General features: G+C 40.5%; 1 protein-coding gene and 1 non-coding gene across 2 annotated transcripts; one reads left to right on the forward strand and one right to left on the reverse strand.

The window, feature by feature from the left end:
* Nucleotides 1-7,856: 7,856 nt before the first annotated feature.
* LOC113028757 (uncharacterized) lies at nucleotides 7,857-12,368 on the forward strand. The gene is made up of 4 exons (XM_026179179.1): nucleotides 7,857-7,892; nucleotides 7,970-7,994; nucleotides 8,121-8,227; nucleotides 11,377-12,368. Exons 3-4 carry the CDS (start codon nucleotides 8,121-8,123, stop codon nucleotides 12,299-12,301), a joined length of 1,032 nt encoding a protein of 343 aa, XP_026034964.1. The 5' UTR covers nucleotides 7,857-7,892; nucleotides 7,970-7,994; the 3' UTR covers nucleotides 12,302-12,368.
* A 6,577-nt stretch (nucleotides 12,369-18,945) lies between these two features.
* trnas-aga (transfer RNA serine (anticodon AGA)) lies at nucleotides 18,946-19,027 on the reverse strand. The gene has a single exon. It is a non-coding gene; the product is annotated as a tRNA-Ser (tRNA).
* Nucleotides 19,028-24,080: the final 5,053 nt, after the last annotated feature.

Consider the following 24,080-nt stretch of genomic DNA (forward strand, 5'->3'; position numbering starts at 1 on the left):
CTGTCTTCAGAACATTGCAGAGGACTTATTGACAGTATTTGGCTCTACATATCTGTGTGAGCAGATTTTCTCTCACATGAGTGTCCTCAAGTAGCTGTCTGAATGCTGGATACTCGGAGACCTGTGTCTGTGAGTGGGAGACCAGAGATCACATTAACATGTGTATCTCTGTATTAACAAACATGCCATATTGGCCCAGTTTTTTTTTCTTATCATTGTTGTAAGGAGACCATAAATTGCATTTTCATTTTCTGTTGTACAGTACAGTGCTGTTATGGATAAAAAATGTCTTTTTTGTTTCAAAATAGCTGATAACTATTCACTGACAGCTGCCAACATCTGCAAACAAATATAACTCTATAAAGTTGTTCTACATAGCAGCGGTCCCCAACCTTTTTTGCGCCATGGACCGGTTTATGCCCCACAATATTTTCATGGACCGGCCTTTAAGGTGTCACGGATAAATACAACAAAATAAAACTAGTACCGGTACCGAAAAAAAGAAAATTTATTCATAACACACGTGGAAAGACCCAGGAAAACCGAGTAAACGATAAAAACGATAACAAAATAACGCTGAAAACCAATTAAAAACCCTGAAAACGATACATTTCACACCTGAGCTTCAACTCTCGCGGCCCGGTACCAAACGACTCACGGACCGGTACCGGTCCGGTCCGAGGTTGGAGACCGCTGCTATATAGTGTGTAACTGTTAATATAGAGCGTTATTAAATTTATTGCTACTGCAATCTAATGGCACATTGACTTCGGAGGAAATTTTAGATGGCACTCATCAAAAAGGTTGCCGACCCCTGCGATAAGTCAATAAGACAAAGGCGGCTGCAGCTGTGTTTTAGTCCAGAAACACTTATTTTTACATTTTTCTTCATCCTCTGCATGGACACAGTGACCGCTGACCTCCAAGCTCCCAACCCTTGGATACTCCTCTATGCTGACGATGTCTTCCTCGCAGATAAATCCCGAATGGAGCTGCAACACCAAATGCAGCAATGGAAGACACGCCTGAGTGAGTATGGGCTGAGGTTGAACACCAAGAAGACCGAGTACTTAGAAGCCGGCCCCCAAACCGACTGCACCTTCAGCGTCGATGGAGAAGACTTGGCGAAGGTATCTCACTTCAAGTAATTCGGACCGATGATTAGCAACGACGGCAACATCCTGCCAGACGTGCGAGCCAGGATTAATGTGGCCTGGATGAAGTGGCACCAAGTCACTGCCATCCTGTGCGACCAACGAGTGCCCGACCGCCTCAAGTCGAAGATCTACAAGAGCGTAGTGCCCCCTGTGGCCCTTTACAGATCAGAGTGTTGGCCAGCCACCGCAAAGCACGAACAGGCCCTTCACACAATGGAAATGCGGATGCCTGGGCCTGACACGATGGGACCACGTCACGAACATCGACATCCGAAAGCGTCTGGGCATTGCACCAATCACAGAGAAGATGCAAGGAGCGCATCTGCGATAGTATGGGCGCATGGACAGAAGTGACGAAATCTCGGTGGCAAGAACAGCACTGCGGCTCAGTCCCCAAGGCCGGCGACAAAGGGGCAGACCAAAAAGGCGATGGATGGACTGAATTAAAGACAACGTGAAGAAGATCGGCGCCAACCTGAACGATGCCCCTGACCGTGCTGAATGGAGGCGGCTTTGCAGAAAAGTAGAACCTGCAGAGCTGGAATAACGCTAGGAAGAAGAAGAAGATCAGAATTATAATATTTGTGATTGTCTGAGTCAAAATTGAATCGAATCAGAATTTTATTGTTTATAGAAATCGAAATCTGTACCCAGCCCTAGTCCAAACTAAGGCTACGTCCACACGTACCCGGGCATTTTTGAAAACGCAGATTTTTCTATGCGTTTGCACCTTTCGTCCACACGTAAACTGTGTTTTCAGTCACTGAAAATGGAGATTTCTAAAAACGCTGGCCAGGGTGGATATTTTCTAAAACTCCGTTTTTGCATTTACGTGTGGACGAGAAAAACGGAGAAAATGCAGCGTCAAAGGATTGCGCCTTTTTTGACGTCACACTGTGCGCCACATTATTGTTTCGGTGAAATGAATTTCTACAATACTGTTACTGTTAATTGTACTCTCTGCAGTGTTTAAATGCTTACATATACACACACAGTTACTGTCCCTCCACACATACGACTCGGTTCTGCTTCTATGCCCCATCTTTGTTTACTATTTCCGACCGAGGCTTCTAGACTTCTGATTGGCCAACATTTCTACACGGTTAGGAATATAGCGCCACCTGTTGCTTTGGCATGTTCCTAGCAGCGTTTTCCTTCATTTACGCCTTTACGTGTGGACGGGATTATTTTTTAAAACAAAAACGGAAAATCTCAGTTTTCAAAAATACCCGTGTACGTGTGGACATAGCCTAAGGAAACACATCATCTGTGCCTTCATACATGTGAAGATCTCCATGTGTTGATGTGCTTTTATATGGTCTTCACATGTATGAAAGGACAAGACTGCATGTCCGTTTTTAACAAACGAAAAGCACAAGTCAAAAGTAGGGACGTGTCTGGCAACTGATGTGGTGATAATTTAAATTAGAGTAAAAAATTAGACTAGTCTAAAAGACGAGTAAACAAAAATCTAAGTGAGGCTTTACATTTTATCAGTCTGAAGTTGTGTTTTAATATTTATCACAGTTTGGATTTATGAACCTTCATGTTACAGTGCAATGATATCACATAATGTAAACATAGACCCACAAATTTGACCTGAAAAAATGTGATTTCAGAGCCCATTTGCTCCTCAACATGGACAAGTTATATATCAAAATGGGAAAATATTTGTCCTCACTGAGAGAAATCTTGTGGTTTTCACATAAACGACCTCAGACTCCTATAATATCTGATAATTCTGGTCAAAACCTGAAGAGCAGGGTCTCTTTAACCTGCCACCGTGCTGATAAACAACAGGAACATGAAAACACTGCGTTTTCTACAGTGGAAACTTCTGGCAGGCATGGTAAGAGGATGTAATCACTTTACTGTAAATGGGGTTTATTTAAATGGTAAATGGTCTGCATCTGTATAGCGTTTGTTTGTATAACATGGTTTATCAGTGCAGCTCCGGCCATGTTGATTAACTGCGCTAACTGCATCCTATTTGCATGAAGAGCCTCTGCAGGATGACTGTTTCACACTCACAGAGCCACAGAGGGACGACTTCCACCACGGTCAGCCGGTTGCAGCCAAAACACGTGCCATCCTCAGAACAATCACTTTAACTAGTCCTCCAACCTCAGCTTTGGGTGGTGCAGGATTACTGCTGTCAGGTCTTCTCCTCTGGTTTGTGCAGTCACCTCACAGCAGGGAGGCTTCAAACCCTCACAGGGCCTTTCTGTGGGGACTCTGCATGTTAGCTTAAGTGTGAGCTAAATAAAAAGCTTTTAGTTGTGAGATACACAAAAGTGTTACACAACAAGTGTTTAACTTTGTCATCGTGCAGCAGAAGTCTACCCCTTATCTCAGCCGAACAATGAGGAAGCTCAACTGACCACAGTCTGTTTCTTCTAAAGGTTTGTCATTCAGATAACGCCAAAGAAGCCCTCTGTGTGTTTTTGTGTGCTAATAATGGGTTAATAATGGGTGATGGGACCACGTCACGAACATCGACATCCAAAAGCGTCTGGGCATTGTACCAATCACAGAGAAGATGCAAGGAGCGCATCTGCGATGGTATGGGCACATGGACAGAAGTGACGAAATCTCGGTGGCAAGAACAGCACTGCGGCTCAGTCCCCAAGGCCGGCGACCAAGGGGCAGACCAAAAAGGCGATGGATGGACCGAATTAAAGACGACGTGAAGAAGATCGGCGCCAACCTGAACGATGCCCCTGACCGTGCTGAATATAGGTGGCTTTGCAGAAAAGTGGAACCTGCAGAGCGAGAATAACGCTAGGAAGAAGAATGTCTGAGTCAAAATTGAATCAAATCAGAATTTAATTGTTTATAGAAATCGAAATCTGTACCCAGCCCTAGTCCAAACTAAGGAAACACATCATCTGTGCCTTCATACATGTGAAGATCTCCATGTGTTGATGTGCTTTTATATGGTCTTCACATGTATGAAAGGACAAGACTGCATGTCCGTTTTTAACAAACGAAAAGCACAAGTCAAAAGTAGGGACGTGTCTGGCAACTGATGTGGTGATAATTTAAATTAGAGTAAAAAATTAGACTAGTCTAAAAGATGAGTAAACAAAAATCTAAGTGAGGCTTTACATTTTATCAGTCTGAAGTTGTGTTTTAATATTTATCACAGTTTGGATTTATGAACCTTCATGTTACAGTGCAATGATATCACATAATGTAAACATAGACCCACAAATTTGACCTGAAAAAATGTGATTTCAGAGCCCATTTGCTCCTCAACATGGACAAGTTATATATCAAAATGGGAAAATATTTGTCCTCACTGAGAGAAATCTTGTGGTTTTCACATAAACGACCTCAGACTCCTATAATATCTGATAATTCTGGTCAAAACCTGAAGAGCAGGGTCTCTTTAACCTGCCACCGTGCTGATAAACAACAGGAACATGAAAACACTGCGTTTTCTACAGTGGAAACTTCTGGCAGGCATGGTAAGAGGATGTAATCACTTTACTGTAAATGGGGTTTATTTAAATGGTAAATGGTCTGCATCTGTATAGCGTTTGTTTGTATAACATGGTTTATCAGTGCAGCTCCGGCCATGTTGATTAACTGCGCTAACTGCATCCTATTTGCATGAAGAGCCTCTGCAGGATGACTGTTTCACGCTCACAGAGCCACAGAGGGACGACTTCCACCACGGTCAGCCGGTTGCAGCCAAAACACGTGCCATCCTCAGAACAATCACTTTAACTAGTCCTCCAACCTCAGCTTTGGGTGGTGCAGGATTACTGCTGTCAGGTCTTCTCCTCTGGTTTGTGCAGTCACCTCACAGCAGGGAGGCTTCAAACCCTCACAGGGCCTTTCTGTGGGGACTCTGCATGTTAGCTTAAGTGTGAGCTAAATAAAAAGCTTTTAGTTGTGAGATACACAAAAGTGTTACACAACAAGTGTTTAACTTTGTCATCGTGCAGCAGAAGTCTACCCCTTATCTCAGCCGAACAATGAGGAAGCTCAACTGACCACAGTCTGTTTCTTCTAAAGGTTTGTCATTCAGATAACGCCAAAGAAGCCCTCTGTGTGTTTTTGTGTGCTAATAATGGGTTAATAATGGGTGATGGGACCATGTCACGAACATCGACATCCAAAAGCGTCTGGGCATTGTACCAATCACAGAGAAGATGCAAGGAGCGCATCTGCGATGGTATGGGCACATGGACAGAAGTGACGAAATCTCGGTGGCAAGAACAGCACTCAGTCCCCAAGGCCGGCGACCAAGGGGCAGACCAAAAAGGCGATGGATGGACCGAATTAAAGACGACGTGAAGAAGATCGGCGCCAACCTGAACGATGCCCCTGACCGTGCTGAATATAGGTGGCTTTGCAGAAAAGTGGAACCTGCAGAGCGAGAATAACGCTAGGAAGAAGAATGTCTGAGTCAAAATTGAATCAAATCAGAATTTAATTGTTTATAGAAATCGAAATCTGTACCCAGCCCTAGTCCAAACTAAGGAAACACATCATCTGTGCCTTCATACATGTGAAGATCTCCATGTGTTGATGTGCTTTTATATGGTCTTCACATGTATGAAAGGACAAGACTGCATGTCCGTTTTTAACAAACGAAAAGCACAAGTCAAAAGTAGGGACGTGTCTGGCAACTGATGTGGTGATAATTTAAATTAGAGTAAAAAATTAGACTAGTCTAAAAGATGAGTAAACAAAAATCTAAGTGAGGCTTTACATTTTATCAGTCTGAAGTTGTGTTTTAATATTTATCACAGTTTGGATTTATGAACCTTCATGTTACAGTGCAATGATATCACATAATGTAAACATAGACCCACAAATTTGACCTGAAAAAATGTGATTTCAGAGCCCATTTGCTCCTCAACATGGACAAGTTATATATCAAAATGGGAAAATATTTGTCCTCACTGAGAGAAATCTTGTGGTTTTCACATAAACGACCTCAGACTCCTATAATATCTGATAATTCTGGTCAAAACCTGAAGAGCAGGGTCTCTTTAACCTGCCACCGTGCTGATAAACAACAGGAACATGAAAACACTGCGTTTTCTACAGTGGAAACTTCTGGCAGGCATGGTAAGAGGATGTAATCACTTTACTGTAAATGGGGTTTATTTAAATGGTAAATGGTCTGCATCTGTATAGCGTTTGTTTGTATAACATGGTTTATCAGTGCAGCTCCGGCCATGTTGATTAACTGCGCTAACTGCATCCTATTTGCATGAAGAGCCTCTGCAGGATGACTGTTTCACACTCACAGAGCCACAGAGGGACGACTTCCACCACGGTCAGCCGGTTGCAGCCAAAACACGTGCCATCCTCAGAACAATCACTTTAACTAGTCCTCCAACCTCAGCTTTGGGTGGTGCAGGATTACTGCTGTCAGGTCTTCTCCTCTGGTTTGTGCAGTCACCTCACAGCAGGGAGGCTTCAAACCCTCACAGGGCCTTTCTGTGGGGACTCTGCATGTTAGCTTAAGTGTGAGCTAAATAAAAAGCTTTTAGTTGTGAGATACACAAAAGTGTTACACAACAAGTGTTTAACTTTGTCATCGTGCAGCAGAAGTCTACCCCTTATCTCAGCCGAACAATGAGGAAGCTCAACTGACCACAGTCTGTTTCTTCTAAAGGTTTGTCATTCAGATAACGCCAAAGAAGCCCTCTGTGTGTTTTTGTGTGCTAATAATGGGTTAATAATGGGTAATAACATATTTTTGGGTGAAGAAACCATCCTTATGTACTGATGTTTGTGCCCTTTTGGGACAAACTATTTAAAGTTTTGTGTATCACAAAGTATTAATTAATTAAATTAATATTAAAGTAAAAGGAGAATATATTTAGAAAAAGAACTGTGTTAATCATCCCACTGTGTGTCAGAAAGTCCAGAGAACTATGTTGGCTATAACTCTGCATGATGTGACCGGATGCAGCAGGACACCCATGTGTACCTGAAGTACTGCTGTTCAATTCAATTCAATTTTATTTATATAGCACCAAATCGCAACAAAAGTCGCCTCAAGGCGCTTTATATTGTACAGTACTCATGTATATTGTGTCACTCATCTGTTCAAGCTCCAGATGTTAATGAAGCTATTATCACTGTACTTCAGCATCTTAGCAAGTCCCCAAAACAGGAATTTAACATACTACTGCTACTAGTACTAATACCATTACTACTAATACTAATACTATTAATATTACTGCTCCTTTGATCATTTGGTAACTACTGTAACTATTCCAGGTCACAGATGAGGTGTTGCCCTGAAAGGAGGAATTTATGTAAGTATCTCAGGGTCTTGTTCAGGTTGATTGATGGATCAGGGTCTGCAGTGACACAGACCTTGTAGGTAAAGCTGTTGATTTACTGATCACTCTAAGTCACGAGCTCTGTGTAGTGACCAAACGAATGAGATCACTGATACAAGCAGTAGAAATGAGCTTTCTCCAAATAATGGCTGGCACCATTTGAGCTGATCTATGATCTGTGGAAGCTTGTAAAAAGCTGGCGCACTCACAGAGTTCGTCATATTTGCTGACTGTGTCCACACATGGAGCGTTTTAGAGAACATGTGTGATGACACCTGATAAGATCTTTGTGCTGTTTTTTGTTTCTGTCTTCCTCATTTTCAGGTTGCCATGCCCCTTTGCTCATATAAAAACCTCAACTACTGCAGATCAAACCACTCCTTACAGCTGAGTGAAGATCACAGACCTTCCAACTGTGCAGGTATGTGAAGCACTTGGGTCACAGTTTGGTCTGAGTTCACTTTCCTACATTTCATTGGTTTCTTTCTTCTGTTGCAGTTTTAGGACAAACAAAGCAGTGAAGGTGAGAAAGTTTGATATTTACTACTTGAATTTGGATTTAGCTGCCTTAAATTCATCTCTGGTTAGTTGTTTATTGGCGTTCACTGATTTAAAGTGGATCATAAACATGTTGTTTTCAACGGTGCAGATGAAGTTGATGCCCTGCTTCATGCTTTATGTCCTGCTGGCAGCTGGAACCAGTCTGGCTGTGGATGTGAACTGGCTGACTGAAGTTGTCAAAGCCATCAGGAAAGAGTGAGTGAAATTTATTATGTCATTAACCATGGCAGGAAAACCACTGTCTCCTTAGCTTCCATGTTTTGGTTTAATGTGCTGGTTATTGCATTCGTTCAGCCCGGTCTCACAGTAAAATGTAAAATTTTCCACGTCTGCACCATGATTGTTTTGAAAGATTTATATGGAGGCACACAAACCTGGAAACTGATGGATTTCCACCCAGAGCAGTTTGGTCTTTGTCAGTGAGTCTGCATAAAAGTATGGCTCCCACAAGAGAAAAGACACAGCTTAATTCACCAGCAGGTTTACCCAGACTTAATACCGTCTGTGGCAGAAACTTGTTTTTCAAAACTCTGCTGATTCAGTCCTGGTCATTTATAATCTTAATGTGTTCTTGCTGATATATTCTGGAGCTTGAATTCTCTATTTTTTGAATGCCAGACTATTGCCACAATTCTACTTTCTGTGCTTGTGTGCTTTAGCTCCTATCTGTTTAATAAATAATCCATAAACCTGCAAGAACTACAGATGAAAATTGGTCTATATCACATCTGGCCCTTTGTAGTCTCACAGTAGTTTTTGAAATAGTCACCACCTCTGATCTAATTCACAGTTTTTTCATGTTTGAGAACACATATGCTGTCATACATGCTGAGTGCTGTGTTTGAGTCAAAACATACTTCATAAATTAAAAAAAACCATTAGGTCACTTTTAGAAAAAAGTAACTGGGTTAAAACACAAAGTCTCACATGTCCGAACAAAAACAAATATGGTCTTTAAATTAAGTAAATACAACCTGAGATGGACAACAACATAATACATTTTGGTGTGTCATGTTAGTCATTATTTAACAAAATGCCAAAATGCAGAACCAGAGTGTGTGAAAAACTGAGTCCAGCCCCTGGTTGTTTCTGTCATTTAGTTTTTCAGACTGTCTCTGCATGTTGGCTTAGCTACTGTTCAATGGTAGTGACTGTGTAAAATGTCATGTATTGATTATCTGAGGCTATATTTGAATAAGACCTGCTGAGGACCAGATGACTTCATTTACATCCCGATATGTAAAACCTTTCACAGGCAGTGTTGGGAAGGTTACTTTTAAAATGTATTCCATTACAGAATACAGAATACATGCCCCAAAATGTTTTCTGTAACATATTCCGTTACGTTACTCAATGACAGTAACGTATTCTGAATACTTTGGATTACTTAATATATTATCATGCTTTTTACAACAACGTGAATGTACTATTGCTGTGTGATTTATTACTATTACTGAAGGTCCGCGGCACCGAACTGTAGTAAAGGGACCTCTGACTAATACGGCGGGGTCCCTGTCGGCTCGTAGTCGAAAAATAGCTTTACTTTGTTGCGTGGGTCAACTTTTCTTGCGAGAGACAGAGAGAGGCGTTGAAAGGCTGCTCCAACGGAACTTATTGTTTTCAGAGGAAAACACGAACACGGTGTACAGTCGAGTCTTAATAGCTTACTTACAACTGGGCTCGTCAGGTACTCTTCTTGGCTGCAGTGGTTATTATTATATTTACATGCTTCCAGCTCCCATTTTTCCTCGATGACAACTTGTACCTTTCCACTCCCCTTTTTCTCCCTCCTCACGCTCACAGACCCATAATGTCAGGTTTCGTAGATCGGACTCACGCGCAGACCACTAGTATCTTCAAAAGGTGCATTTATTTACAGTGTTTCCTACAGTGAAATTCATATATACACATAATGGTGCCAAAGGAAAAAGGGGTCGGGGTTCCAGGGTCCAGGAATGAAAGAGGCAGGAGTCCAGGAAGGGAAGGTTTCCATTCAGTCCTAACACATCTCCTCTCCTTTCCTCTATCTCTCTTGCTCCCGTTCAGTCGCCGGGCACGGGGAAGAACAAGTCCAGAAGCAATCTATGCACAGGCAGAAAAAAACCATTAGTCTCCTGGTTCAGACATGCTCACAAACTGACTTTATAAAATACAGGACGACTGACGCTGAAGGCTCAACGATCCAGCGACGAGTAGAGCAGACTCGCCCTCTTAAGAAGGGTTCCAATCTCTCATGATCACCGACAGGTGTGCTGATCACCTCCAGGTGTGTAGGCCAGGGGCAGGAGCCCATGCTGAGCTCCGCCCCGGCAGGAGAAAGAGAATGGAAGAGGGCGAGAGAGAAAGAGAGAGCAGAGGTGAGAGAGAAAGGTAAACAAAAACAAAAGCACCTGACGGCTGTCAGCTGACGAGGAGCGGAGACCATGACACATAACGTGTATGGCAGTCCATTCTCCCTGCAACACGGACTACACTGCCCATGATGCTGCATTCTTTAGAGCTATGCTTGTAGCATTCTGCCTGTTAGCTTAGCACAACAACAACAACAACAACGAAAAGGCGCTCTCTCACCCAGGAAACACACAGTTGCAGAGAGAGAGAGAGAGAGCGTCGCCCTGTAACCATGGCAACAGTAACGCTGCCGCCTGGAACAACAGAACGTAGCTGTCAAACAAAACCCAAACAGTCCTGACCCGCGACAAAATGAAACAGGGAAAGTACCGCAGTGTAATCCATTTATTTCAACAAAGTAACTGTATTCTGAATACCACCTTTTTAAACAGTAACTGTAACAGAATACAGTTACTCATATTTTGTATTTTAAATACGTAACGGTGGTACATGTATTCCGTTACTCCCCAACACTGTTCACAGGTGTTGTATGTTCTTAGTACCATGACTGTAAATTTATGCTTACTGACACAGACAAAGATCACAATTCATGCCCATTAACGCAAACACATTGACTGTTTGTTTTGCCCTAAGACCGGGCTGTTATACATCTGTCAGTAGTTTCTGTTTTTATCAGCAGCGCTAAGTGGCAAAAACTCAGGCTGGTACAGATGCTTTATATTGAATTTGGTTCAGTTTAAGTTTAATCAAACTTTTGGATAGCTAACCCTAACTAACCTAGACCAACACAACTAGTATCTGCTGGCTGTCTGTTATGAGGGGACCTCGACAGCAGACCTAATCACTAAAGTTGTGGACACATATATGTGACAGACACAGAGGTATCAGAGTACCGGTAGCGTGTCTGAAATGATCTGAGATGTTTGTTTCTCATTTGGCAAATACAGAATTTCTGTGTTAAAACTTCTGCGTTCTTCTCTCTTTGTTGTCAGGTACAAGATAGCTGGACAGTTTTGTCTAGCTGCAATCATCCCGCTGCAGCAAGACACCAACACACTTCGTGAAATCCTCAGCGAAAACAGCTATAAAGAAAAAGTGGAGACAGTCATTGGGGAAAAAAACTTTGAAAACAGTCAAGTTTATGTAAGCAACAACATGGTTATAGCCAGGGTTTTAAAACCTGAACACGCAGAACTTCGAGTTCTTCAAAAACTAGAACAATTGAGCCAAAACAGCGCTGGAAACTTCCTGCTGCTCTACTCTTATCTCTCCCCATGTAGCACGTGTACAGACATAATGGGTAACAATAACATCCATGAACTGATTAACAGTTACAAAGACAGAGCCTTTGTGTTTACAAAAGTTTATGACAAATCAAATTCTGAAACTCAGAATGGTAGAACCATATCCAGAGAGGAGTTGATAAATTCACTTCACGAACTCGCGTCTTTAATGGGCCTCAGAAACATATTTCGTTGTACTGAACTGTCAGGGTGTCACAGCTGCTTTCCAGATGGCAGCTACTTGGAGTTTTGTATTAATAACAACGTTGGGCCTCAACAGGCAGGAAACCATAGATGGGAAAGGAGACAACAGAGTGAGAGCAGCAGCGGAGAAAGAAGATGGGGAAACAGGAGCAACAGTGGGAGCAGGCCCAACAGGAAAAACATGGGTGGAGGCAGCAGCAGCAAGCGGAACATGTACAGGAGTCGGAGTGAGAGCAGCAGCAGCAGCAGCAGCAGCAGAAACAGTAAAAAACCTGGAAAACCCAAAGGTGGAGGCAGGAGCAGCAGGAAGAGAAGCAAACATAGTAACAAGAGAAGGAGCAGAGGAGGAAGTACATGGGGAAGCAGGGGGAGGAGCAGCAGTAAAAACAGGGGTGGAGGCTCCAGGGGGAGCAGTAGCAGTAAAGGTTAGAGGAGTTAAAACAAACCATCATCCCTGAAGACAAACTTCCTTCACACTTTTAAATGATTTTTTCCCCAAACAGCATTTAAATTCTACACTGTTCCAAAAAATAGTAATGTCAAATTATTTTACTGTGTATTTTACAGATGTGTACTGTTTTTCTAGAATATCATTACATTTACATAAGTAGACTGTGATCTGACACGTCAAATGTAAAATAACATAACATCACTGTAGATGTAATAAAACACAATTTACTTGTTTTTTAAATATATTTTTTTTTAGTACATATGCATATTTAGATTGTAAAAATACATCTAGAAATGTATCATAATTTCACAAATATTTGTCTGTTATGTGAGAGAATGGTCTGTTAAAGTCAAATGTAATACCATGGAAAAATATATAAAATGCTCGAAAATTAATGAGAATAATCAATCATTAAAGGAGTATTTGAATTATAATTTTGCTGAAAATTTCATGTCACCTAGGTCTGATTCAATAATTCAGAGGTAACAAGTGATAATATAATTAATAGGAATAAAAACAAAAAAAAACATATTGTGGTGTGTTGGGGGAACAGCTAGTTCTCTCCCATCATGCCTTGGGACATGTGCTGCTGTTTAGATGTTCTTGTTTTATTGTTTATGGTTACGTTACTTTTAACTGTTATCTTGAATGTTGTGTTTACGCCGTGGTGCTGAGTCACTGACAGTTGTTGTTTTGTAGAGGGAGTGCTGTACCATGAGTGACTTCTGTTGTGCTGTTTTTGAACATTGAGGCACATTGAAGCACTGGCAAGTGTTTTAATAAAGAGCTCTCCCTACCAGTTTGGGGTTAAATAACAAGTTCAATCTCTTTGTGAGCTTCTTTGTTAAGATTTCTCTGCATACCACAATGTAAGACATTGCACGGCCATGCTGTGCTAATTATATATTTTGAAAAAGAAATGTAGAGGTAGGAGTTGCAATTAATATAAATAACATGCTGCTAAGCATCAGCCAATGAATGTGAACTAACAACAACAAGGTTGCGGGTATGGCTGCGACCGTAGGAAAAAACCCTAATATGAAGGTATTTTACTGTGCATTTTACAGTAATGTTCTGTTCTTCTAGAATATCATTAAAGTTACGTAAATAGACTTTGACTTCACATTTTGAATGTAAATTAACGTTAAATCACTGTAATGTAATACAACATAATTGTCATGATTATTAAATGTATCTGTCTGTACATATGCATATTTATATTGTTAAAATACATTCACAAATGTATCATGATTTCACAAATATCTGTCCGTTATTTGAAAGATTGAACTGTTGAATTCAAATGTAATGCTATGGAAAAGTATATAACATGATCCCTATAAGCTTGTGTTACATCACATAAGTATTATTATCACTGCTAGTTAGGTCGTTCGTGGCTCAAGAGTTGGCAGTTTGCCTTGTGATCGGAAGATTTCCGGTTCGCGCCCCGGCTCTACTAGTGCTGGCCAAAGGGGCCCATGGTGCGATATGGCAGCCTCGCCTCTGTCAGTCTGTCTCAGGGCATGCAATCAATTGTTATTTAAACTGTATATTTCTGTACATTCACGTATTATGATTGTTGTTTATAGGTAATTTCATTGTTTGATCACGTAAAAATGTTCCTAATTTAATGTCTAAAAGCACTTGGAAAAGGCAGAATCCCATGTCAAATTAGCACAACAAACTCTATTTTCATTACTGAAAATGACCGTATTTTTATGGGACAGTTATTTTCTGTTATTTCACGGTCGTATTTTGGCGCCCCAGCTGCCGGAATATTACCGTTGTTTTAGGATGTTTTTTTTAACAGTGCATATTGGTCAGCAAACTTAATGTTGATGATGTAATTTCCTGGTTCAGTGGGTCAGCAGGTGACCTTGCAGGTGCCATCCTCCTGGTCCTCAGTGTTTGTGTCCACTTAAGTGGGTCCTTCAGTGGAAAAGCTCAACCCACCGTAGTCTAATATATAATATAAAAAAGATGAGACTGACAAATATTTTATTTGAATGATTAAAAAATGAAAAAAAAAATATCACAGTATCTATGCTTTCACTGAGCATATACCTGCATCAATGATGAACTCTGCAGGCTGAAAAGTCCTGTTTGGATGACAGCCTGCTCCGATATTCATCTGTGGGCATAAAACACCAAAACTCAAGAGACTTTTCAGTGAGAAGAAAGACAAACCCTGCATGCCAGAGTGAAAGTGAGAGTGTGTGTGAGTGCATACTCACCCTGAATGGACTATCAGTCTCCCCAGGAGACCATCAGTGTGCTTCACAGGCTTACGTGGGGTGCAGGTGCAGGTGTATGTGCTGTTGCTATTATCCTTAACCTGGACAGCCACAGAATTGACTTCACCATCCTGTGCAGAAGACGAGGGATTATAGTTCAATCAGATTTAACACACCGTATTTTTCGGACCATAAGGCGCACCAGTTTATAAGGAGCACTGTCAATGAACAGGTCTGGTTTCATACATGAGCCGCACTGGATTATAAAACGCATTAAGCAAAACAAAACAGTCAGATAAGTCAAACTTTACTCAACTCTTTCTTCTTGCTTCCTCCACTTCCGTACCATTGATTCATTCATGTTGAAATCTCTCACAGCTGCTCTATTCTCATGTTCTACTACGTGACTGACAGCCTTGAGTTTGCAATCCGCTTCGTCAGCATGTCTCTTAACAGGTGCTATTTTGGGGTCCTTATCCACACACAATACAGTAATATTATGTTGAAGCGCAGTACGTATCACTCCGCGAGGCTCCTGACTACGTAGCCGTGATGCTCCGACAATCCATCGAGCGGTGCGACTTCGTGACTTAGCAAAGTCGTACTAAAACATTTTTTGACAGATTTTTGAGCGCCGTGTATTACATAAAATCGGTTCAAGGTCAGTAAGCAAAACCAGAATTCATACATAAGGCGCACTGTCGATGTTTGAGAAAATTAAAGGATTTTAAGTGCAACTCATAGTCCGAAAAATACGGTACATGCAATATATTTAACCTATTTGTGATCATATACAAAGCCAGATATTCCTGGGCTATAATTTATAATTTTCAGAGGAGCTTTTCCTCCTTGCTTAAGATAAGATAGAACTTTATTAATCCCTCGGGTGGGTTCCTCTGTGAAATTCGGTTTCCAAATAGCACAGCACTGACAGAAGTTACATAATGTGAGCAGAATACCATATATACACATATATAAATACAGAAGCATCAACTGTGAATTCAGTGGGTTTTCCAACAGTCAGACCACTGCTCTGAAGGCCTGGACCGTACGCCTTAACCTAGAGAAAACTATTTTAAACAAACAATTAAAAAAGGAACAAGTCAAAGACCTACTATAGCCAAAAGATCATTTACAGACTACAGCGCTGTGAAAAAATATTTGCCTCCTTTCTGATTTCGTATCTTATTCCATATTTGTCACACTTACACGTTTCAGATCAGTCTATTTTTAATATTAGACAAGAATGTCTAATATTAAACGGCAGTTTTCAAGGGGAAAAAGCTATCCAAACATACTTGGTCAACGAACGTCAACCCTAGTGGCTTCAAGCCTGGGCTTAGCCTCTACAGGAGAGACTGCATTGAATGATTAGTTTTCATGATTGTTGCCTCAAGACCTGAGATCATGGTGGTGGGCTTGTGATGGACACACATGGCTGAAAGCTCGACTGGGGTGTTCGTTGGCGGGGGTGACGCGATGTCACAAACTGTTTGCTTCCTCCCGATCAACAACACCACCAGTCACACATACACTTGTGAACTTAAATGTCTCAATAGTTATACCATCAGAATACTACAACTAGCAAAGCTTAATAAGCCTGAAACTATATTGCACTCCTACGTAAAATGAAAAGAAATTATTATTCCAGTTTTTCCATGACAATTTTTTCTTAGTGCATTGGTGGCAGAAAATCAGTTCTTTTTAAACTCAAGATAGAACAAGTAATAACATTTCTCTAATGTTCTTTTTCAAGCAACCTATTATGCTACAATATAGTCTTTGTGCCAGCGAGGCTTGTACTTGACGCGTGGCAGTCTTCTGGCAGTAGGTGAGCCAGTCTGAGTGTGGTGCAGCCTAGCAGTGTCAGCGTTCTTTTCAGTCACTGGGCGACAGCGTGCTAGATGAGTGGCATTCCAACTCTTTCCATCACTCAGCAAGAAGGCATTCAAGCCTTTGGCTTTTGTTACTGTTACAGGAGGGGTAAATCTGGGATGTCCTTTGGGAACATGGTGGGGTTTCCTTATCCTCACACTCTCTCCTGGTAGAAAAGAAGGTTTCCGTGCGTGACGCCTACCATCAGTGTAACGTTGCATTTTCAACTGATATTTCTGAACTGAGTGACGTGCAACGTCATCCAGTGGAGACACAGCAGGAGGCAAAGGGAGTACATCCAGTATAGTACGCATCTTCCTGCCATACAGGAGTTCATAGGGAGAGAGGGAAGTAGTTGCATGCGGTGTTGCACAGTAAACTTGAAGCCAATCCAGCACAGTCGCCTTCCATGGTTTCGACTGCTGGATTGATGTCTGGATACAGGTGCGGAGGGCACGATGAAACCGTTCGATTGCTCCGTTTGCAGCTGGGTAGTAGACAGATGTTCTGCTGTGGGAGATGCCTCTATTCTGGAGGAATGAGGTGAACATTACAGAGGTGAACTGTGCACCATTGTCAGTTACGATGTTCTCTGGGTTGCCATGACGACTAAAGACAGATGAGAGGAACTGAATGACATCATCAGTAGTAGCATAAGGTGAAAAGGCAAGCTCAGGCCATTTGGAGTAGTAGTCAGTCAATGTTATGACGTATCTACAAGCAGGTATTGCAGTATCAAAAGGCCCAACAATGTCAAGACCAAGTTTTTTCCACAGTCCATCAGGCAGCGGGACGGGTTGGAGAGGAGCAGGATTAGTATGTGCAGTTTTGTCATTGGACTGGCAAAGGAGGCATGAGGTTATGGCAGACTGAACTTGTGAGTCTATTTTTGGCCACCAGTAGAGATCTCTTAATCTTTGTTTTGTGCGCACAATGGTGACTTTCATGTGCCAGTGCAATCAGTTTAGGTCTCACTGAAAGTGGTGCAATGAGCCTTGAGCCTCTGAGAACATAATCACTTAGGGTTGAGAGTTCATTACGGATTTTGTAGTAAGGTGCAAGCGTGACATCAAATGCTTTGATTGAGGCAGGCCAGCCACTTTGTATTTGTGAACGCAAAGCAACCAGTTCAGGGCGAGTTGAACAGGCAGAGTCAAAGTCCGCACATGGAAGTGAGGACATGGCAGCAGAAACTTGGGCTACCATTTCATGATCTGAATCTGATGTGGGATGGGACGAAACAGGCAGGGGCAGGCGAGAGAGACAGTCAGCTGTATAGTTCTGAGAACCTGGGCGGTAAATAACATCATAGTCAAAACACAGGAGGCGGGCAGACCAGCGGGCGATGCGCATGCCAACCCTATTAAACCCTTTGGTGCTCAGCAGCGTTGTCAGAGCTTGGTGGTCTGTCCGCAGAGTGAAACGTCGGCCCCACAAATACGTTCTCCATTTCTCTGCAGCCCACACACAAGCATAAGCTTCTTTTTCAACAGTTGAGTACTTTTGATCTGTTGCAGACAGTGTGCGGGAAGCAAACACCACAGGTTTTTCTGTGCCATCAGGTTGCACTTGAGCAAATACAGCACCAAGCCCATAGTCACTTGCATCAGTAGAGATCACAACACGCAAGGCAGGGTCAAACAGTGCCAGTGCAGGACTATTCACCAGGAGTTTTTTTTACTTCTTCAAAGCTCGCTTGTGCACCTGAAGTCCATGTGAAAGTGTTCTTGTCGTTAGCACAGCCACGCATAGGGGCTACAACAGTTGCAAAGTTTGGCAAGAACTTGGAGTACCATGACACCAAGCCCAGGAAGGATCTCACTGTGAGCGAAGTGAGGAGGGTTAAAGGGGCAGCACAGCAGCGTTTTGGAAAATAGTGTAAAGGCTTTTCAGGAAGCTTTTAGGACACTGTGGAAATACTGAATTTGAATAGTGGAAGCTAGAAGTAGTGAATGTATCCTTCCTCTCTATCATTAGATGGAGAGAGTGTACAAAGGCCGGCATAGTGGGTCTGTGGCCACTCTTGCTTGCGCTTTTGCGTATCCGTCAGCCAGCTGTGGAGAAGAGCAAAGTTTTTACATGCAAAGAGCTGTAATGAAAAGCAGTGTTCCAAACAATGAAATGTGTCCACTCTTTGTGCTTTTCATGCAGTAATGTTTGATGTTTGAAGCTATTTCTGCTGTTGTCCCATTCCCGGTGAAATCCGCTTTCCCTCCAATCCCGATCCTCTTGCAAAGCAATCAGCATTTGTCAGATGCATCAGTCATTGGCGGTACTCAGACAGGATCCTGGACGACTACACGGGGGCATGTCTGGGGTGGCTAAGAGACCAATTGAAGGATGCCATGTTTACTGAATATGTGCCTAATTTCGTCAGGACATAGCTGGGTCCATTGCTTCTGCGTGCTCTATTTTCACAAGCAAAGGCCTGGCTCTTTCTCCTGGCACCTTCTCAGGTGATCTCCATGCCGTGGCTTCTTCTCAAATCAACGTCTGGACTGCCGCAAAACACCTGACCGTTGTCGACAGGATTCAAACCTGTGCGGGGAGACCCCAATGGATTTCTAGTCCATCGCCTTGACCGCTCGGCCACAACAACCACATTTGGCTGTGGAACTACATACTTGAAAGACATACGTCTTCCAAGTCCTACGCCACACGTCTTTCAAGGAGGATGTGCACAACAACGGCCACGCTGGATTGTAAATGCGGTAGCTGCATGACTTTGGTGCGAAAGCTTGTGGTTTTGCAGTTCCGTGAGATCGGTGCAGCACAGCTGCGGTTGAAGCTAGCTGGCTGACATTAGCTTGCTTGTTTGCATGAACAGTAACACACACAGCTGATGATTTTGCCACCGCAAAGAGCTGATCAGTACATGGTTAGTAAAATGTTATCTTTCATTTCATTTCATTTATTTATTTATTTCACACTTGGTACAACAGATCAAACAAAAAACAACCACACTTTCTATCAATAAAGCACTACAACCATGTGTGAAAAGGAGCAGGAAGAAGAAAATATTCTTATTAAACCCTGCCCCCTATCTACAATCGAACTTATATCACCAGTGGGCACCAAAAATCAGGGAACAAACTAATATTAACATTTCTCTCCGGTCATAACCCAAACCAAACAACAAATTTACAATCAGAATATACCACTCCACATAGTAACAAGGAGAAAAATAAAATTAAATAAATAAAACAAAAAATTATAAAGGATCCTTTTTCAATGAACTCCAATTTCATTCGCATTCTTCATACTGAGTTATCGTTTTAAGCATATAACACTTTTTAAAACAATGTAAACTTATACAATTCTTTAAATTATAATGAAGAGAGTTCCACAGTCGTATACCCCTAACCGTTGTACTCATCAATCTTTGTGTTGTCCTAGCTAACTGATGCTTAAAATAAAATTTCCTTCTACTCTCTTCTCCCCCTGAACACATTAAAAATACTCTTTGTAACTTAAAGGGCAAAATATTATTTTTAGCCTTAAACATAATTAATAGTGTCCGTAATTTCACTAAAATCTCCTAATTTTAATAATTTTGATTTTATAAATAATTTATTTGTATGTTCTCTATATTTAACATTATGAATCATTCGTATAACTTTCTTCTGTAATAAGTTTAGAGGTTTTATAGTATTCTCATATGTATTCCCCCAAACTTCAACACAGTAACTAAAATATGAGAAAAACAATGAAAAATATAAAATGCGCATTGTTTTATAATCTAATAAATCTCTTACACTTACACCATCTTCTTTCTAATATACTCAATATGAGATTTCCACGTCAAATTTTCATCTACTATTACACCCAAAAAACGAAATTCAGTAACTCTTTCAATCAATTCTTCATCAATGGACATAATGACTTCATCCTCCTTTACACGATTGCCAAATATCATGAATTTCGTTTTTGTCAGATTCAAAGATAATTTATTTACATCAAACCATATTTTTAATCTTAACATCTCAGAAGTCATAATTTCAACCAAATCTTTCAAATTCTCTCCAGAGCGATAAAAATTTGTGTCATCTGCAAATAAAATAGAATTTAACCTTTTTGATACGTCACAGATATCATTAATATATAAATTAAAAAGTTTAGGTCCCAAAATAGAACCTTGAGGAACGCCACATACAATCTTCAATCTTTCAGAAGTATTGCCGAGATAATGTACATATTGCAACCTATTTTCTAAATAACTCCTTAACCAATTCAATGCCACTCCTCTCACACCATAGTTATACAATTTAGAAATCAAAATAGAATGTTGTAACGTATCAAAAGCTTTTTTTAAATCAACAAATACCCCCACTGTATATTTATTATTATGGGTTGCAGATGAAATATCGTCAATGAAAGTCAACAATGCTAATGCCGTTGATCTATTTTTACGAAATCCAAATTGATTTTCATTTATTAGTTGATATTTTTCAATAAAACTATCAAGTCTTTGCGCAAAGAGTTTTTCAAGCACTTTTGAAAACTGTGACAAAAGAGACACTGGCCTATAATTGTTAAAACTATGCTTATCTCCTGATTTATATAAGGGTATCACTTTTGCCACTTTCATTCGATCAGGAAATACTCCTGATTGTAGCGAAAGATTAAAAATATAGCAAAGAGGAATACTTATACAATCTAAAGTCTTTTTAATTATAACCATGTCTATACCATCACAGTCAGTAGATTTTTTATTTTTAAAATTTTCTACAATTGCTACTATTTCTTTTATGGTAATATCGGCCAAGAATATGGAATTAACCATTCTATTATCTCCTGTCCAGGCTTCCTCATATTCTGGATCGTCATTTTTCCTAATTAAATTTGCTAAAGTAGGTCCAACATTTACAAAAAAGGAATTGAATTCGTTTACTACTTCAGTCTTGTCTTCGACAACTTGATTATTCTTAATAAAATAATTAGGCCGATCTAAGGGTGTGTTCTTGTTACCCAATACCTCGTTAAAAATATTCCAAATGCCCTTAATATTATTCTTGTTTTCCTGAAAAAGTTTATTATAGTAGTCTTTCTTGGCTTTCCTCAATATTAATACCAACTTATTTTTATAAACTTTGTATTTCATTTCAGCAGCTTGTTTTTAAATATTTATTTCCCATAATAAGTTCAACAGGGTAGATGTACTTAAGGAACATGAGACTTTTTCAGATAAATAAAGGCAAATATTGCAAACTACACAAAAGGCAGCCGCTAAAGCGTTTAAGTTTCAAAATAGAACAAATGAAACAGACTAAATTGTCAATTCCACTTAGAAACAAAATATTAATTCTAAAAATAAATCTTAGTTTGTTTTACAGAAGAACAGACAAAACTGACTAACTTTTGTCAATATCAAATAAACTGAGAACTAAAAGGAAATTCTCAATCTCTCCTTGTTGTATAGCTTAGCTTTTCAAACAGTTTTAACAGTTACTTTAGTCTGACAAAAGCCGAATGACGAATTAGCGCTTCCAGTCAGAGACTGAGGCTACGTCCACACGTACACGGGTATTTTTGAAAACGGAGATTTTCCGTTTTCGTTTTAAAAAATAATCCTGTCCGCACATAAAGGGAGAAATGAAGGAAAACGCTGCTATGAACATGCCAAAGCAGCAGGTGGCGCTAGATTCCTAACCGTGCAGAAATGTTGGCCAATCAGAAGTCTAGAAGCCTCGGTGGGAAAAAGTAAACAAAGCTGGGGCATAGAAGCAGAACCGAGTCGTATGTGTGGACGGACAGTAACTGTGTGTATATGTAAGCATTTAAACACTGCAGAGAGTAGAATTAACAGTAACAGTATTGTAGAAATTCATTTCACCGAAACAATAACGTGGCGCAGTGTGACGCATGCACCAGTTTATTGTATTTCCAGACTTGCTTTCGGCACAATTTACAGTGCACGCTACTCTGTTTTTTGTCAGACTTGAAATAGCCGAAATACCTTCACACTACGGAGCTTCTATGGCTCTTCCGTTTGACAATCTCTCCGGCATTGGAACCATCATCTGTTTTCTCTTCGGTCACGCTCGGTTGATTTTTCTAGTCGGCACACTCATTTCCTCCATTATGCGCTGGCTCCATTACCCGCTGGCTGCTTCCCAAACAAACACACGTGCGGCTTGGCACTTGTGCTGTACGTAACAAGTGACGCGACGTGACACTGCGGCTGTGATTGGTTCGGCTCTGCGCTACTTTATTTGGATTGGCTGACCTTTTTTTTTTTTTTTAAGAGGACAAGAGCGGCGAGGTCTATCGCGATAGCTTAATTTCTCTATCGAGTAAAAGTTATATCGCGATACATATCGTTATCGTTCTATCGCCCAGCTCTAATTTAAATCAAAAGTAAAAAAGACTGGTATATGATCGCTTATATCATTCATGATGAGGCCACTCATAATATTACTCTCCAAACTATTAATTAAAATATGATCAATTAGTGTTTCTGATTTATCCGTTATTCTACTCGGCTTTATAATTAAAGGATAAAATCCTTTACCAAATAATAATTCAAAAAAATCTGACGAAGCCTTATCATTTGCCTCTTTACAAAGATCAATATTGTAATCACCACACAAACATACAGTCTTATTTCCCTTAGCCTTACTCAATAAATCTTCTACTGCTTCTGTAAATAACTCAATCTGTGACCCCGGTTTCCTATATATGCACGTTACAATTATATTACTTCTTCTTTCTATATCCAATTCCACTGTCACAGACTCCATTAAATCGTCTATAGCAGCAGACATACATTCAACTTTTTTACATTTCAAGTCACAATTAACAAAAAGTGCCACCCCTCCTGCCTTCGTCTTAGTTCTATTTACAGAGTATAAATCGTACCCTTCAATACAGAAATTACAACCCCTATTCTCATCTAACCATGTTTCAGACAGAGCAATTATTTGAAACCTGCCTCTCAAACTATACAGAAAATCTTCAATCGAAGCAAAACTTCTATAAAGACTTCTGCAATTAATATGAATTAATGAAAATGTGTTGGCTATATCAACCTTATCCCTGAATTGCTCCTCTGTAAAATAATCACATGTGACATTAATTGTATTAAGCACATTCCTTTCAGGGTCAATACCTACTTCAAAATCATATGATTTATAATCTGAATCGTCAAACATTATGCATAATTATTCTAAAACTATCTATTAACCTCAAAAAAAGAAAAGAAAGAAGGAAAGAAAGAGATCCTAAGCAATCTCACATTCATTTATCGACATATTTTAAAGTCCGTTGATCTTGTTTTCTTCCATGTCCAATTTACAATTTCCTTTTGTCCTTTTCCACCCGAAGTAGCATTTGTTCTTGTAAAGGATGAACTAATTGTTTTTAGGCTCATAGCCATAATTGGTCGTAACCGTTTGTCTATCTTGATCATATTATCACGTATAAGTGTCCAATTTCTCAAGATCCTTAATCGTTATAACCTTGGCTTCTTCTGGCGTTCCATTCAGTTTAATCATCACTTTGCAGTTCCTGGTCCAGGTTGCTTGAATCTTTTTCTCCTTCCGTAAAATGCGAGCTTGTCTAGCAATATCTGCATTTCTTTTTGTAAGATGTTCATTCAAATATACTCCACTTCCTTTCAAAAGGCTGGACCGTCTCAACAAATCTACTTTGTG

The sequence above is a fragment of the Astatotilapia calliptera genome, chromosome 9 (assembly GCF_900246225.1).
Source record: "Astatotilapia calliptera chromosome 9, fAstCal1.2, whole genome shotgun sequence".
In the NCBI taxonomy this organism is placed as follows: domain Eukaryota; kingdom Metazoa; phylum Chordata; class Actinopteri; order Cichliformes; family Cichlidae; genus Astatotilapia; species Astatotilapia calliptera.

Bases quoted from the DNA above. Each gene is read 5' to 3' on its own strand.
- LOC113028757 (XM_026179179.1), top strand. From the start codon at position 8,121: ATGAAGTTGATGCCCTGCTTCATGCTTTATGTCCTGCTGGCAGCTGGA. The intron at 8,228-11,376 runs GTGAGTGAAATT...CTTTGTTGTCAG, and splicing joins GTCAAAGCCATCAGGAAAGA to GTACAAGATAGCTGGACAGT.